We start from the raw sequence: 14829 nt of genomic DNA, 5'->3' as shown, positions 1-14829 counted from the left end.
GAATTAAAGGCCATGTGCGTTTACAAAGCCCCCATGGTGCCAGAACAGTGGACCCCCCCACATATTGACCCCCATTTTGGAAACTTCACCCTTCACGCAATGTAATAAGGGGTGCAGTGAGCATTTACACCCCACAGGTGTCTGACAGATTTTTTGAACAGTCGTCCGTAAAAATGAATAATTTAATTCATCATTTGCACAGCCCACTGTTCCAAAGATCTCTCTCCAAAAGCTCAATGGTGCTCCTTCTCTTCTGAGCATTGTAGTGCGCCCGCAGAGCACTTTACATCCACATATGGGGTATTTCCATACTCAGAAGAAACGGGGTTAAAATTTTGGGATGCCTTTTCTCCTATTACCCCTTGCGAAAATGAAAAATTTGGGGTAACCAGCATTTTAGTGAAAAAGATTTAATTTTATATTTTCACGTCCAACATTAGCGGAAATTTGTCAAACTCATGTGGGGTGTAAAGGCTCACTGTACCCCTTGTTACGTGCCTTAAGGGGTGTTTTTTTTCCCAAATAGTGTGCCATGTGGGGCTTTTTTTGCTGTTCCGGCACCATAGGGGCTTCCTAAATGTGACATGCCCCCAAAAAACTGTTTCAGCAAAATGTTCTTTCCAAAAGCCAAATGTGACTCCTTCTCTTCTGAGCATTGTAGTTCAACCGCAGAGCACTTTACGTCCACACATGAGGTATTTCCATACTTTTGGGGGGCATTTTCTCCTATTACCTCTTGTAAAGATGGTTAATTTGGTGAAGAAACTGCATTTAGTGGAAAAAAAATTTCATCTACACATCCGACTTTACCAAAAAGTCGTCAAACACCTGTGGGGTGTTAAGGCTCACTGTACCCCTTGTAACTTGCCATGATGAGTGTAGTTTCCAAAATAGTATGCCATGTGGTTTTTTGTTTTGCTGTTATGGCACCATAGGGGTTCCTAAATGAAACCTGCACCCAAAAACCATTTCTGTAAAATTCACTTTCCAAAATCCCATTGTCGCTCCTTCGCTTCTGAGCCCTCTAGTGTGCCCACAGAACACTTTTCGTTCACATATGAGGTATTTCTTTATTTGTGATAAATTGGGTTACACATTTTGGAGGGCGTTTTCACCTTTTACCCCTTGTAAAAATTCAAAAACTGGGTCTACAACAACATGTTAGTGTAAAAAAGGGAGATTTTGAATTTTCTCCTTCACTTTGCTGCTATTCCTGTGAGACACCTAAAGGGTTAACACACTTTCTGAATGTCATTTTGAATACTTTGAGGGGTGCAGTTTTATAATGGGGACGAAAATGTACCACTATGTTAAAGTAGAATATGTCACTAAAAAACAGTCTCTGAATCAAATTTATAAGTAAAAGCATCCGAGGGTTATTAATGCTTAAAGGGGTTGTGCGCTGCCCTGCAGGTCGGAGCTCCGCTCACAGCGTCCGGAAGTTCATTACTCCGAACGCTGTGTGCGGGCTTCCGTGTTCGCGGCCGCCCGGCCCCCTCGGGACGTCACGTCCCCGGCCCCCTCGGGACGTCACGTCCCCGGCCCCCTCGGGACGTCACGTCCCCGGCCCCCTCGGGACGTCACGTCCCCGGCCCCCTCGGGGCGTCACGTCCCCGGCCCCCTCGGGACGTCACGTCCCCGGCCCCCTCGGGACGTCACGTCCCCGGCCCCCTCGGGACGTCACGTCCCCGGCCCCCTCGGGACGTCACGTCCCCGGCCCCCTCGGGACGTCACGTCCCCGGCCCCCTCGGGACGTCACGTCCCCGGCCCCCTCGGGACGTCACGTCCCCGGCCCCCTCGGGACGTCACGTCCCCGGCCCCCTCGGGACGTCACGTCCCCGGCCCCCTCGGGACGTCACGTCCCCGGCCCCCTCGGGACGTCACGTCCCCGGCCCCCTCGGGACGTCACGTCCCCGGCCCCCTCGGGACGTCACGTCCCCGGCCCCCTCGGGACGTCACGTCCCCGGCCCCCTCGGGACGTCACGTCCCCGGCCCCCTCGGGACGTCACGTCCCCGGCCCCCTCGGGACGTCACGTCCCCGGCCCCCTCGGGACGTCACGTCCCCGGCCCCCTCGGGACGTCACGTCCCCGGCCCCCTCGGGACGTCACGTCCCCGGCCCCCTCGGGACGTCACGTCCCCGGCCCCCTCGGGACGTCACGTCCCCGGCCCCCTCGGGACGTCACGTCCCCGGCCCCCTCGGGACGTCACGTCCCCGGCCCCCTCGGGACGTCACGTCCCCGGCCCCCTCGGGACGTCACGTCCCCGGCCCCCTCGGGACGTCACGTCCCCGGCCCCCTCGGGACGTCACGTCCCCGGCCCCCTCGGGACGTCACGTCCCCGGCCCCCTCGGGACGTCTCGCCCGCCCCCTCGTGACGTCACGCCCGCCCCCTCTACCAAAGTCTATGAGAAGGGGGCGTGGCAGCGGTCACGCCCCCTTCCCATAGACTTTCGTTGAGGGGGCGGGCGAGACGTTACGAGGGGGCGGGCGAGACGTCACGCCTGGCGTCCGCGAACACGGAAGCCCGCACACAGCGTTTGGAGTATTAAACTTCCTGACGCTGTGAACTGCAGGGCAGCGCACAACCCCTTTAAAGTGACAGAGGTCAGATGTGCAAAAAAATGCTCTGGTCCTTAAGTTGAAAATTGGCTTGGCCCTTAAGGGGTTAAAGGGGTACTCCACTGGCCAGCGTTTGGTAGTAATTTTCGTCCTGCGGGGGTTGTCCACACCCCTCTTGACATCACGACCATGCCCCCTCAATGCAAGTCTATGGGAGGGGGTGTGAAGGCCGTCACGCTCCCTCCCATAGACTTGCATATAGGAGGCGTGGCCGTGACATCACAAGGGGCATGGCTGACCCCCGCAGCGTTAAAAACAGCATTCGGAATATTTACTTCCGAATGCAGGCCAGTGGAGTACCCCTTTAAGAGTTTTTGGCAAACCTGTGTTCCTTCTCTGCAGGAAGAAGATTTTGATGAGGATGATGAGGATAATCTAGAGTCACATCTACATGGAAACTCCGTTGAAGTATTCGAGTTGTCAGAAAGTGATGACATGAACTTCCCTTCAGATATGGATGCGTCTCAGCTGGCTCTCAAGTTTAAAGAGGTAGACGACTGCCAATATGACCTGCCCCCGTTATTGTGTTTTTGTACATTAGATATGTCAGTGATGTTATTGGAGGTGGAATTTGTTATTTGGTCTTGACATTTTCTTAAAATCATTACAACACAGGTTGTGTATACAAAATATTGTGGATATGGTTCCAAAAGTTGAAATGGCTTATTATTGAACAAGTGGATATTCCGATGTACTGTAAAAATGGAAATATTGCCTTCATTGCTTGCGCACTGATCGGGGGGGGGGGGGGGGGGGGGGGTTAAAAATTGTGCAGAAATTGCAAGAAGAATGTAGTAGTACTTGGCATCCACTGATATAACTGCAGTAATTCCACCAGAGAGGAGGATCTACCTTATTACGCTCATCCTGAGTTTACAACTTTATTACAGATCCAAGACCATTGGGGTAAAAAAAATTTTTTTTTAGCTGTCACAAATCGGGCACAGTTTCCTGATGTAGATGGACTATGCAAATGTATCTACCTATGCACACAAATGTTTGTGAAAGGATAGTCATAAACAGACAATATTCCTAATTATGTGTCACATGTATGTTTTGCTGCAGATTAGCTATAGATTTCACCCTTTGCATTCCCGAATCTGCTATATAGGGCAATGCATTGGATTTGCAGGCCTCATTCGCGAGCGGAGATTCCGTCAGGCGACGGACAAAGATACTTCAGCGGTAGGACCGCGGCACACTGCGCCGTCACCATTGATGGCTGTGCAGTACTCGTGGAATTCCATGCAAAGTATGAACATGTTCTTTCTTTGCGTGGAACAATTTCAGCAGCGGAATTGTGTGCCACTGAAATTCTGCAGTGGGAACGGGTCTCGCGGAAGACCCATTAACACTGATGATGTTCACAGCGCGGAATTCTACTCACGGAATTCTGTAGTGTTAATCTGTAGTGTTAACATACCCTAATTGGTCGCTGCTTTTTAATGCAGAATTTGCATAGAAAAGAATTTGTAAGAAATACACCACATCTGAACAGGCCATTTATAGTGGATGTTTACATACATGGGATGCAAAATCTAAATTTCTAGTTCAGTGGTCTTCAAACTACGGCCCTCCAGATGTTGCAAAACCACAACTCCCAGCATTTTGCAGACCACTGATTTAGTTGAACATTTTTCTTACATTGATCGAGTGTTGTCTTTGCTTTCATTGATTCCTATGTAACTGTTTGATGCGCTACTAACACTCGGTTCTTTTTTTATTTTATTTTTTCTTAGCTCCAGCTGAAGCATGCTGTCACCAATGCTGAAGTCAATCAGCTGAAAGACAGGGTAAGCCCTCAGTGCGAGCGTGTTCTGCTTAAAGAGTGCATTAATGCAGACATCAGATTTACTTTAATTTTCTTGTCACTTTACGCTTTTAAGATATCTTTATTTTCTCTGGAGGTGTTACAAGTATATAACCATTACAAGCTGCTCATTCCTACTTTACTCTACTCCTCTGTGTCTTTTTCTCTGTCACATGATGGCACAGCTGGTTATTATGCCACAAAACTGGCTTGGCATGCCAGGACAGTTTAACCCCTTCCTGCTATAGGACATATGCATACATTCCGACACGTTCGTGCGCTGTGACGTATGCATACGTCCTAGTGATCTCCTGCACTGCTGCGGGCAGCGCAGGGGATCGGCGGTGGGACCTGGCTGCTAATCACAGCCCTAGTCCGGCCGCAACTGCCGACATTAACCCCATAGATGCCGTGATCAATCCTGATCACGGTATCTATGGTGTTGACAGGGGGAGCGCGATCACAGGTCGCCGTTGGTTGCTATGGCAGCAGGAGGTCAGATCATGGCCTCCTGTCTGCCTGCTACGGAAGCCTGTGAGATCCAGCCATAGGCTGGATCACACAGGCTGTACTGTATGCAGCTGATCAGGTCATACTGTGCTGCAGTTCAAATGTATTGCAGCATAGTATAACCTGTAAAAAGTGTAAAAAAAATAAAATAGTTTTTCAATAAAAGTATGAAGTGTAAAAAATTAAATAAAAAAATGCCCCTTTTCCAATAAAAGTTGTGTATTATCATCATAAAAGATTGCATATCATTATACAGTTTGATCAGCACTTCACTGATACAGCCTGGCTCAGCCAGACTGCATCCATGGAGCGTCGATCTGGCAACAGGAGGATAGATAAGGGGCTGCCACTGCCATTTTAACTCAGTGACTCCGATGAGCACAACTGAACTACCGGCAACTGATTGGCATTGATCACTGAATCTGACATGTCAATGACAGCTGCTGCCAGTCATTAGCGGTGAGTGTCTGGCTATGGATCTTAGACGTCTCTTACCGCCTATGAAGTGAGTACAGCTCCTGTGCTCTCTTCATAAACACTTAACGCTCCATAACATTCAGGTATGCACTGTTGTGGTAAGACCTAGACGGCAAGGGTGTACAGGTGTGTCATTTTGATGTCTAAGGGTTAAAGCGCATCTGACAGGTCTCCTGAGCTATCCCCTTTTTCTCTATACAGAGTAACTGACAGCTTTTCTTGTATGACTTGTGTACAGCTAGAGCTGTCACTTACTATATATCTCCAAGCTCAGTGTCTTGCCCTTTATCCTATGCTTTCTTCAGGTAAGGGAGCATAGAAAACCTTAAAGAGCCACTTAAAAGGTTATAACTTTTTAAAGGATACAATTTTGACTATACTATTGTGACTAGGGATCGACCGATTATCAGATTGGCCGATATTATCGGCCGATATTCATGTTTTTATTAGTTATCGGCATCTAACCTTGCCGATAATGCGTCTTGCCCGCGATGCCTGAGCCCGGAGAACGGTGCTGCTGGCTGCGTTTTTGCATCACCCACACAGCCACGGCAGCCCTGTAAGAGAACCGCAGTGGCTGCCTTGGAGAGGCGCTTTGAACTCCGACGTGGCGCTGCTGCGCTTAGATGCGAGGTCACGTCACCGTGGGGGTGACGTGACCTCATGTCTAAGCACAGCAGCGCCACGTCAGATTTCACTGTGCCACCGATCAGTGCGCCCGCCGTGTGTGTGTGTGTCTCTCTCTCTCTCTCTTCCTCTCTCTCTCTCTATTCCTCTCTCTCTCTCTCTCTCTCTCTCTCTATTTCTCTCTCTATTCCTCTCTCTCTCTCTCTCTCTCTCTCTCTTCCTCTCTCCCTTCCTCTTCCTCTCTCCCTTCCTCTTCCCTCCAATTGTGACTAGACCTTGTTCCATATTATGCCAATTGTATTTTTCTCATGTACCTAAATAATTGATGTAAAGAACAGTCAGCATAATTCTCATGTTATCAACTATTAGGAGTTCCAATTTTATTGAACAAACCTCTTAACATAAAAAAAATGCACTGTTCCTAATTATTATGCACAGTAAGTTTCGAAAAACTTTATAGGTTGTAAAGAACTGAAAATTGTCATTTGTTGTGTTTGCAGCATATTTACAGAAATCAAAAGCTATTTCAATCAAACTTTTAACACCATTTTAACTTTTTATACATTTAAACAGATCACGTTACATTTTAACATAGGACCCCTTATTTGTTAGCAGCTTCACAAGTCTTTCAACCAGTGAGTTTTTGGACAGTTTCTGCTTGAATATGTTTGCAAGATGTCAGAATAGCCTCCCAGAGCTGCTGTTTGGATGTAAACTGCCTCCCACCCTCATAGATCTTTTGCTTGAGGATGCTCCAGAGATTCTAAATAGGAATGAGGTCAGGGGAGGCTGGAGGCCAAGACCTTCTCTCCTTTTATACCCATAGCAGCCATTGATGCAGAGGTATTCTTTGCAGCATGAGATGGTGCGTTGTCATGCATAAAGATGATTTTGTTATGGAAAGCATAGTTCTTCCTTCTGTACCAGGGAAGAAAGTGGTCAGTCAGAAACTCCACATACTTTGCAGAGGTCCTCTTTACACCTCAGGGCCAACCAGCTCTCTTCCCATGATTCCGGCCCAAAACATGACTCCACCACTGCCTTGCTGACGTCGCAGCCTTGTTGGAACAGGGTGGCCTTCTACTAACCATCCACTACTCCATCCATCTGGACCATCCAGGGTTGCACGGCACTCATCAGTGAACAGGACTGTTTGAAAATTAGTCTTCATGTATTTTTCTGCCCAATGCAGCCATTTCTGCTTGTGAGCATTGGTTAGTGGCGGCTGAATAGAAGGTTTATGCACACCTTGATGTTTGTGGGACTCCAGAGGCACCAGCAGCTTCAAATATGCGTTTACTGCTATGTAATGGTATTTTAGCAGCTGCTCTCTTGATCCAAAGCATGGATCTGTCAGAAATCTTCCTCAATGTGCTTTTATCTGCACAAACCCATCTGTGCTCTGAATCAGCCACAAATCTCTGGCTGATCATCGCACTATTTTTGTGAAATATCTAATCTTTTCATACCTCGTCCAAGGCTATTTCACTCTTTTCGGCAGCAGAGAGATCCTTTTTTCTTTCCCGTATTGCTTGAAAACGGTGCTCTGATTAATAATATGGAACACCCCACCTTTAGTAGTTTTTCCTTTAAATTGGGCTCATCCGGCAATCTAATTATCACAGTTGTCCGAGATTGTTTTCAGTGATCAAAAGAGCCCTGAGACACAATGACATCCATGAGTTATACTGAAAAACAAAATATTTCATCTTTGTGACACTTAACCTGTTAAGGACATAGGACGTTCTCTAACGTCCCCACTACCTGGGCTTTAATGCCCAAGGACGTTCGAGAACGTCCTGTTGTATTTCCGATCTCTGCCGCTCGCCGGGCAGAGATCGGAACTGGATGCCTGCTGAAATCCTTCAGCAGGCATCCAGGGCAAATGCCGAGGGGGGCCATGTAGGCCCCCATGTCGGCGATCGCCGCAAATCGCAAGGGAAATCGCCCTTGCGATCTGCGGCGATACCGGGCTGATCGGGTCTCTGGGACCCGACCGCCCGGTAATTTCGCATGATCCCGGCTGTTACAGACAGCCAGGACCATGCTGAAGACTAGGAGCGAGGTGGCAAGCCTGCCACCTCCTCCGATCCCCTGCGATCCGTCGGTTAACTAACCGACCAATCGCAAGGGGGGGGGGGTTACTTCCTCCCGTCCTGCCCGGCCCCTTGAAGTCCGGAGAGGACGGGAGGAAGACCGGGGGACGGGGGAGTGCTGGGGACCGGCCCCGGTACTTACCTCGTCCCTGAAGACCCGGATCCCGGCGAGGAAGATGGCGGCGGCGGCGACAGGTGAGTAGATCTTCAGCCGCGGTCGGGCCCTTTACAGCAATGCACGTCGCCGTAAAGCGACATGCATTACTGTAATGAGACCCTGTAAACTACAACTCCCAGCATGCCCAGACAGCCCTTGGCGTCTGGGCATGCTGGGAGTTGCAGTTTTGCAACATCTGGAGGTCCACAGTTTGGAGACCACTGTGCCCTTCCAGATGTTGCAAAACTACACATCCTCAGCATGCCCTTACTGTCCAGGCATGCTGGGAGTTGTAGTTCTGTAACATCTGGCCCTTCAGATGTTGCAGAACTACAACTCCCAGCATGCCTGGACAGTTTTGGCATACTGAGAGTTGTAGTTTTGCAACATCTGGAAGGGCACAGATTGGGAACCACTGTATTAGTGGTCTGCAAACTGTAGTCCTCCAGATGTTGCAAAACTACAACTCCCAGCATGCTGGGAGTTGTAGTTCGGCAACATCTGGCTCTAAAGATGTTGCCGAACTACTACTCCCAGCATGCCTGAGAATGCTGGGAGTTGTGGTTTTGCAACAACTGGAGGCACACTGTTTGGGAAACATTGTCTGTTTCCTAACTCAGTGTTTCCCAACCGTGTGCCTCCAGCTGTTGCAAAACTATAACTACCAGCATGCACTGATAAACTGTGCATGCTGGGAGTTGTAGTTTTGCAACAGCTGGAGGTCCCCCCCCCCCCTGTGAATGTACAGGGTACATTCACATGGGCAGGGGGCTGACAGTCAGTATCAGGCTGCAAGTTTGCGATGCAGCAAATTTTGCGCGGCAGCTCAAACTCGCAGCGGGAAACTCGCTGTAATCCCCCGCCCGTGTGACTGTACCCTAAAAACACTACACTACACGAACACAAAATAAAATAAAAAGTAAAAAACACTACATATACACATACCCCTACACAGCCCCCCTCCCCAATAAAAATCAAAAACGTCTGTTACGCCACTGTTTCCAAAATGGAGCCTCCAGCTGTTGCAAAACAACAACTCCCAGTATTGCCGGACAGCCGTTGACTGTCCAAGCATGCTGGGAGTTTTGCAACAGCTGGAGGCACCCTGTTTGGGAATCACTGGCGTAGAATACCCCTATGTCCACCCCTATGCAAATCCCTAATTCAGGCCTCAAATGCGCATGGCGCTCTTACTTTGGAGCCCTGTCGTATTTCAAGGCAACAGTTTAGGGTCACATATGGGGTATCGCCGTACTCGGGAGAAATTGCCTAACAAATTTTGGGGGGCTTTTTCTCCTTTCACACCTTATGAAAAGGTGAAGTTGGGGTCTACACCAGCATGTTAGTGTAAAAAAATAAATTTTTTACACTAACACGCTGGTGTTGCCCTATACTTTTCATTTTGACAAGAGGTAAAAGGGAAAAAAGCCCCCCAAAATTTGTAATGCAATTTCTCCCGACTACGGAGATACCCCATATGTGGGCGCAAAGTGCTCTAGGGGTGCACAACAAGGCCCAGAAGGGAGAGTGCACCATGTACATTTGAGGTGATTTGCACAGGGGTGGCTGATTGTTACAGCGGTTTTGACAAACGCAAAAAAAAACAAAAAACCCACATGTGACCCCATTTCGGAAACTACACCCCTCACGGAATGTAATGAGGGGTGCAGTGAGAATTTACACCCCACTGGTGTCTGACAGATCTTTGGAACAGTGGGCTGTGCAAATTAAAAATTTTGTACAGCCCACTGTTCCAAAGTTCTGACAGCCACCAGTGGGGGGTAAATGCTCACTGTACCCCTTGTTACGTTCCTCAAGGGGTCTAGTTTCCAAAATGGTTAGCCATGTTGGGGTTATTTTGCTGTCCTAGCACCATAGGGGCTTCCTAAATGCGACATGCCCACCGACCAAAATTTGCTCTCCAAAAGCCAAATATGATGCCTTCTCTTCTGAGCATTGTAGTTCGCCCGTAGTGCACTTCAGGTCCACTTATGGGGTACCTTCATACTCAGAAGAGATGGAGTTACAAATTTTGGGGGGGTATTTTCTGCTATTAACCCTTGCAAAAATTTGAAATTTGGGGGGAAACACACATTTTAGTGGAAAAAAATAATTTTTTTTTACATATGCAAAAGTCGTGAAACACCTGTGGGGTATTAAGGTTCACTTTACCCCTTGTTAAGTTCCCCAAGGGGTCTAGTTTCCAAAATGGTATGCCATGTGGGATTTTTTGCTGTTCTGGTACCATAGGGGCTTCCTAAATGCAACATGCCCCCCAAAAACCATTTCAGAAAAACGTACTCTCCAAAATCCCCTTGTCGCTCCTTCGCTTCTGAGCCCTCTACTGCGCCCGCCGAACACTTTACATAGACATATGAGGTATGTGCTTACTCGAGAGAAATTGGGCTACAAATATAGGTATACATTTTCTCCTTTTACCCCTTGTAAAAATTCTAAAATTGGGTCTACAAGAACATGCGAGTGTAAAAAATGAAGATGGTGAATTTTCTCCTTCACTTTGCTGCTATTCCTGTGAAACACCTAACGGGTTAAAACTCTGACTGAATATCATTTTGTATACTTTGGGGGGTGCAGTTTTTATAATGGGGTCATTTGTGGGGTATTTCTAATATGCAGACCCTTCAAATCCACTTCAAACATGAACTGGTCCCTGAAAAATAGTGAGTTTGAAAATTTAGTGAAAAATGGGAAAATTGCTGCTGACCGTTGAAGCTCTGGTGTCTTCCAAAAGTAAAAACACATCAATTTTATGATGCAAACATAAAGTAGACATATTGTATTTGTGAATACATTTTTTTTTATTTGGAATATCCATTTTCCTTACAAGCAGAGAGCTTCAAAGTTAGAAAAATGCAAAATTTTCTATTTTTTCAGCAAATTTTGGAATTTTTCACTAAGAAACGATGCAAGTATCGACAAAATTTTACCAATAACATAAAGTAGAATATGTCACGAAAAAACAATCTCTGAATCAGAATGATAGGTAAAAGCATTCCAGAGTTATTAATGTTTAAAGTGACAGTGGTCAGATGTTCAAAAAACGCTCCGGTCCTAAGGTGTAAAATGGCCTGGTCCTTAAGGGCTTAAATAGAATTTGCATAATATTTTTGGAACAGGGTGTATACTTTTCAAGATGTCATTCAGTTACTTGTTACCAATATATATTTCTTGAAACTATGTAGATGTATTGTAATAGAATTATTGTACAGTATTTAGCTCTTGCAACCAGTAGAATAACTTTTTATGTAATTACTATCTAGTGCTGAAAGTAGATCTTCCAAAAATATTTTCTATAGAATATCCACTTGAGCAGTAAAAAAAAGTTAAATAGTATGGATATAGATAGATAGATATAGATATAGATATATATATATAGATATATATATATATATAGATATATATAGATATATAGATATATATATATATATTTTTTTTAATTATTATTTTAATATATATATTTTTTTTGTTACATTTTGTAGATCAAAGCTACAGAGAATGAGAAGATGGATTGGGAAACCAACCGTCTGAAATATCAACAGTCTGTAGAGGAAAACAAGGAAAAGGTTAAGAAGTTGGAGACCTACTGGCTGGAGGCTCAAGCGCTGTGTAAGACGGTCAATGAACATCTGAAAGAAACGCAGGAACAGTACGATACCCTGGAGAAGAAATATACCAAGGCCAAGAAGTTACTGAAGGATTTTCAGTTGAAGTAGGTTACGTTACCTCCTTTATCACAATTTGCTCACAGACTAGGAAGTTTAGTGTTTAAAAGACATTTGAATTCACTTTTTTTTATCTTTCTACTCCAGTGTTTTCCAACCAGGGTGCCACCAGCTTTTGCAAAACCACAACTCCCAGCCCACCCGGACAGCCTTTGGCTGTCCGGGCATACTGGGAGTTGTAGTTTTGCAACAGCTAAAGGCTCCCTGGTTGGGAAACACTGTTCTACTTAACTGCATCATCCTGCTGTAAGCCTTCCTACCATAGGTGTCTTAGTAGTCGTCTTCATTACATTGCCGTTTTTAGTAGTCCTCTCTCTTCATCAGCATACTCAGATTTCGCGGCACTTAACGCTTATGGTATCATTTGGTGTAAGCGCAAGTCAGGATGATTCGTGAATACAGCCACCCTTTCTACTATTTAGATTACCTGTAAACAAAAACCAAAGAAGAACAATCAGTCACTTTATAAGTGAATCATATGTCTTGGCGACAAAAAGGTTGTTAAACTTATACAATTAAATTACAAACAGTATAAAAAGTGAATAAGTGAGAAATACAGCATCAAATGGCAATCTCACCAGCCCTGCATCAAGATTATCGATAGAAGGACATATCAGATAGGTCACAGCTTTAGCAGTAATGAGACAATAATAAAACATAATAGGAGACTGTTCCAAACGCTGAGCAGCGGAGTACCCCTTTAACATATAGAAAAAACAGTTCCGAATGCTGGAGCTGGGAGCTTGTGATGTCATAGTTCCGCCTCCTCATGACGCCACGCCCCACCCCCTGAATGCAACCCTGTGGGAGGGGGCCTTGCATAGAGGGGGCGGGGTGTGTCGTCATGAGGGGGTGGGGCTATGATGTCACGAGCTCCCGGCTCCAGCTTTCGGAACAGTTTGTTCCAAACGCTGAGCAGCAGAGTACCCTTTTAAGGCAGCTACTAGTGGGTGAGACATATATATCCACCCTACAAACGCCCACCCCAGACGAAGGTGACGTACTGAAATGTGCGTTGGAGTGGCGCTATCCCGACTCCTGCTATCGTTTGTGATTGTTACTGGAATCAGTTATGTCTGTATCAGTATGTTCAGCTCATCTTATTGTTAAGACTGCACTTGTCACTTTTCAAAACTAGGTACCTTACTCTTAATTGAGCATTTGTAGGGTTGATATATATGTCTCACCCACTAGTAGCTGCCTTAACATATAGGACAGTCTCCTATTACGTTTTATTATTGTCTCATTGCTGCTATAGCTGTGACCTATCTGATATGTTTTTCTATCGATAATCTTGATACAGGGCCGGTGATATCGCTTTTGATGATGTATTTCTCTTGTATTCACTTTTTATACTGTTTGTAATTTAATTGTACAGTGATCCCTCAACATACGATGGTAATTCGTTCCAAATGAACCATCTGGCAGAACAGGGAATTTTCATTGGCAGTGAGACCGATGACCACATGATGAGCAGCGGTAGAAACCGGGTCACCTGACCTATCTACCTATAAATTCAAGTTAGTGCAGATGACTCTGCTGTAAGATTGCCTTCAATAGTAGGTAGTGTCCCCTTGCAGACATTAGCAGCAGCCCCCTGACAGTCATTAGTAGAAGCCCCCCCTGTAGACAGCAGCCCCCCTTTAGACAGTGGGCCCCCATTTAAACAGCAGCAGGCCCCCCCCCCCCCCCGTCTAGACAGCAGCAGGCCCCCCCCCCCCCCCGTTTAGACAGCAGCAGGGCCCTCCCCCCCCCCCCTATTAGACAGCAGCAGGGCCCCCCCCCCCTATTAGACAGCTGCAGGCCCCCCCTATTAGACAGCAGCAGGGCCCCCCCTCCCCTTATTAGACATTAGTAGCAGCCACCTCCTCGGGTCGGGTGCTGCCGCTCTGCTGCCCCGTCCTCCGGTCCGCATCTTGTCGTCCTATGGAGGAGCATGTGACATACACGTCACTCTGCTTCCTGCGTAGCGTTACGCTGGGCGCAGGGGAGGAGGCGGAGTGACGTGTGTGTCACATGCTCCTCCATGGAACACTATGATGCACACCGGAGGACGGGAGAACGGGGCAGCAGAGGGGCACCAGGTATCGGGCATGATATCGGGGACATTAACCCCTTAAGGACCGGGGGGTTTTCCGTTTTTGCATTTTCGTTTTTTTGCTCCTTGCCTTTAAAAAATCATAACTCTTTCAATTTTGCACCTAAAAATCCATATTATGGCTTATTTTTTGCGCCACCAATTCTACTTTGTAATGACGTCAGTCATTGTGCCCAAAAATCTACGGTGAAACGGAAAAAAAAATCATTGTAAGACAAAATTGGAAAAAAAAACGCCATTTTGTAACTTTTGGGGGCTTCCGTTTCTACGTAGTACATTTTTCGGTAAAAATGACACCTTATCTTTATTCTGTAGGTCCATACGATTAAAATGATACCCTACTTATATAGGTTTGATTTTGTCGTACTTCTGGAAAAAATCATAACTACATTCAGGAAAATTAATACGTTTAAAATTGTCATCTTCTGACCCCTATAACTTTTTATTTTTCCGTGTATGGTGCGGTATGAGGGCTCATTTTTTGCGCCGTGATCTGAAGTTTTTAGCGGTACCATTTATGAATGGATAGGACTTATTGATCGATGCGATCAATGCCGCACGCTATTAGCCATGGGTCCCGGCCGTTGTTAGAGGCCGGGCCCGACCCGCGTGGCCCCGTGTTATAGATCGGGAGTGGACACATGACGTTCCAGTATGTCATGTGTCCTTAAGGGGTTAAACGAGTCCCCGAT

At 46.6% G+C, this 14829-nt stretch overlaps 1 protein-coding gene across 9 annotated transcripts in view; it reads left to right on the top strand.

Moving 5' to 3' along the window:
• The window catches only part of LOC130285091 (neurabin-1-like), a 151828-nt gene that overhangs the window by 90805 nt on the left and 46194 nt on the right, over window positions 1-14829 (top strand). For all 9 annotated transcript variants that reach the window (XM_056536279.1, XM_056536282.1, XM_056536278.1 and 6 more), the window contains exons 7-9: window positions 2962-3108; window positions 4359-4412; window positions 11797-12026. In XM_056536279.1, coding sequence (XP_056392254.1) covers window positions 2962-3108; window positions 4359-4412; window positions 11797-12026 — 431 coding nt within the window. The remainder of the gene's footprint in view (window positions 1-2961; window positions 3109-4358; window positions 4413-11796; window positions 12027-14829) is intronic.

This window comes from Hyla sarda, chromosome 8 (assembly GCF_029499605.1).
Source record: "Hyla sarda isolate aHylSar1 chromosome 8, aHylSar1.hap1, whole genome shotgun sequence".
Lineage (NCBI taxonomy): Eukaryota > Metazoa > Chordata > Amphibia > Anura > Hylidae > Hyla > Hyla sarda.
This window is presented reverse-complemented; position numbering and strand designations above follow the sequence as displayed.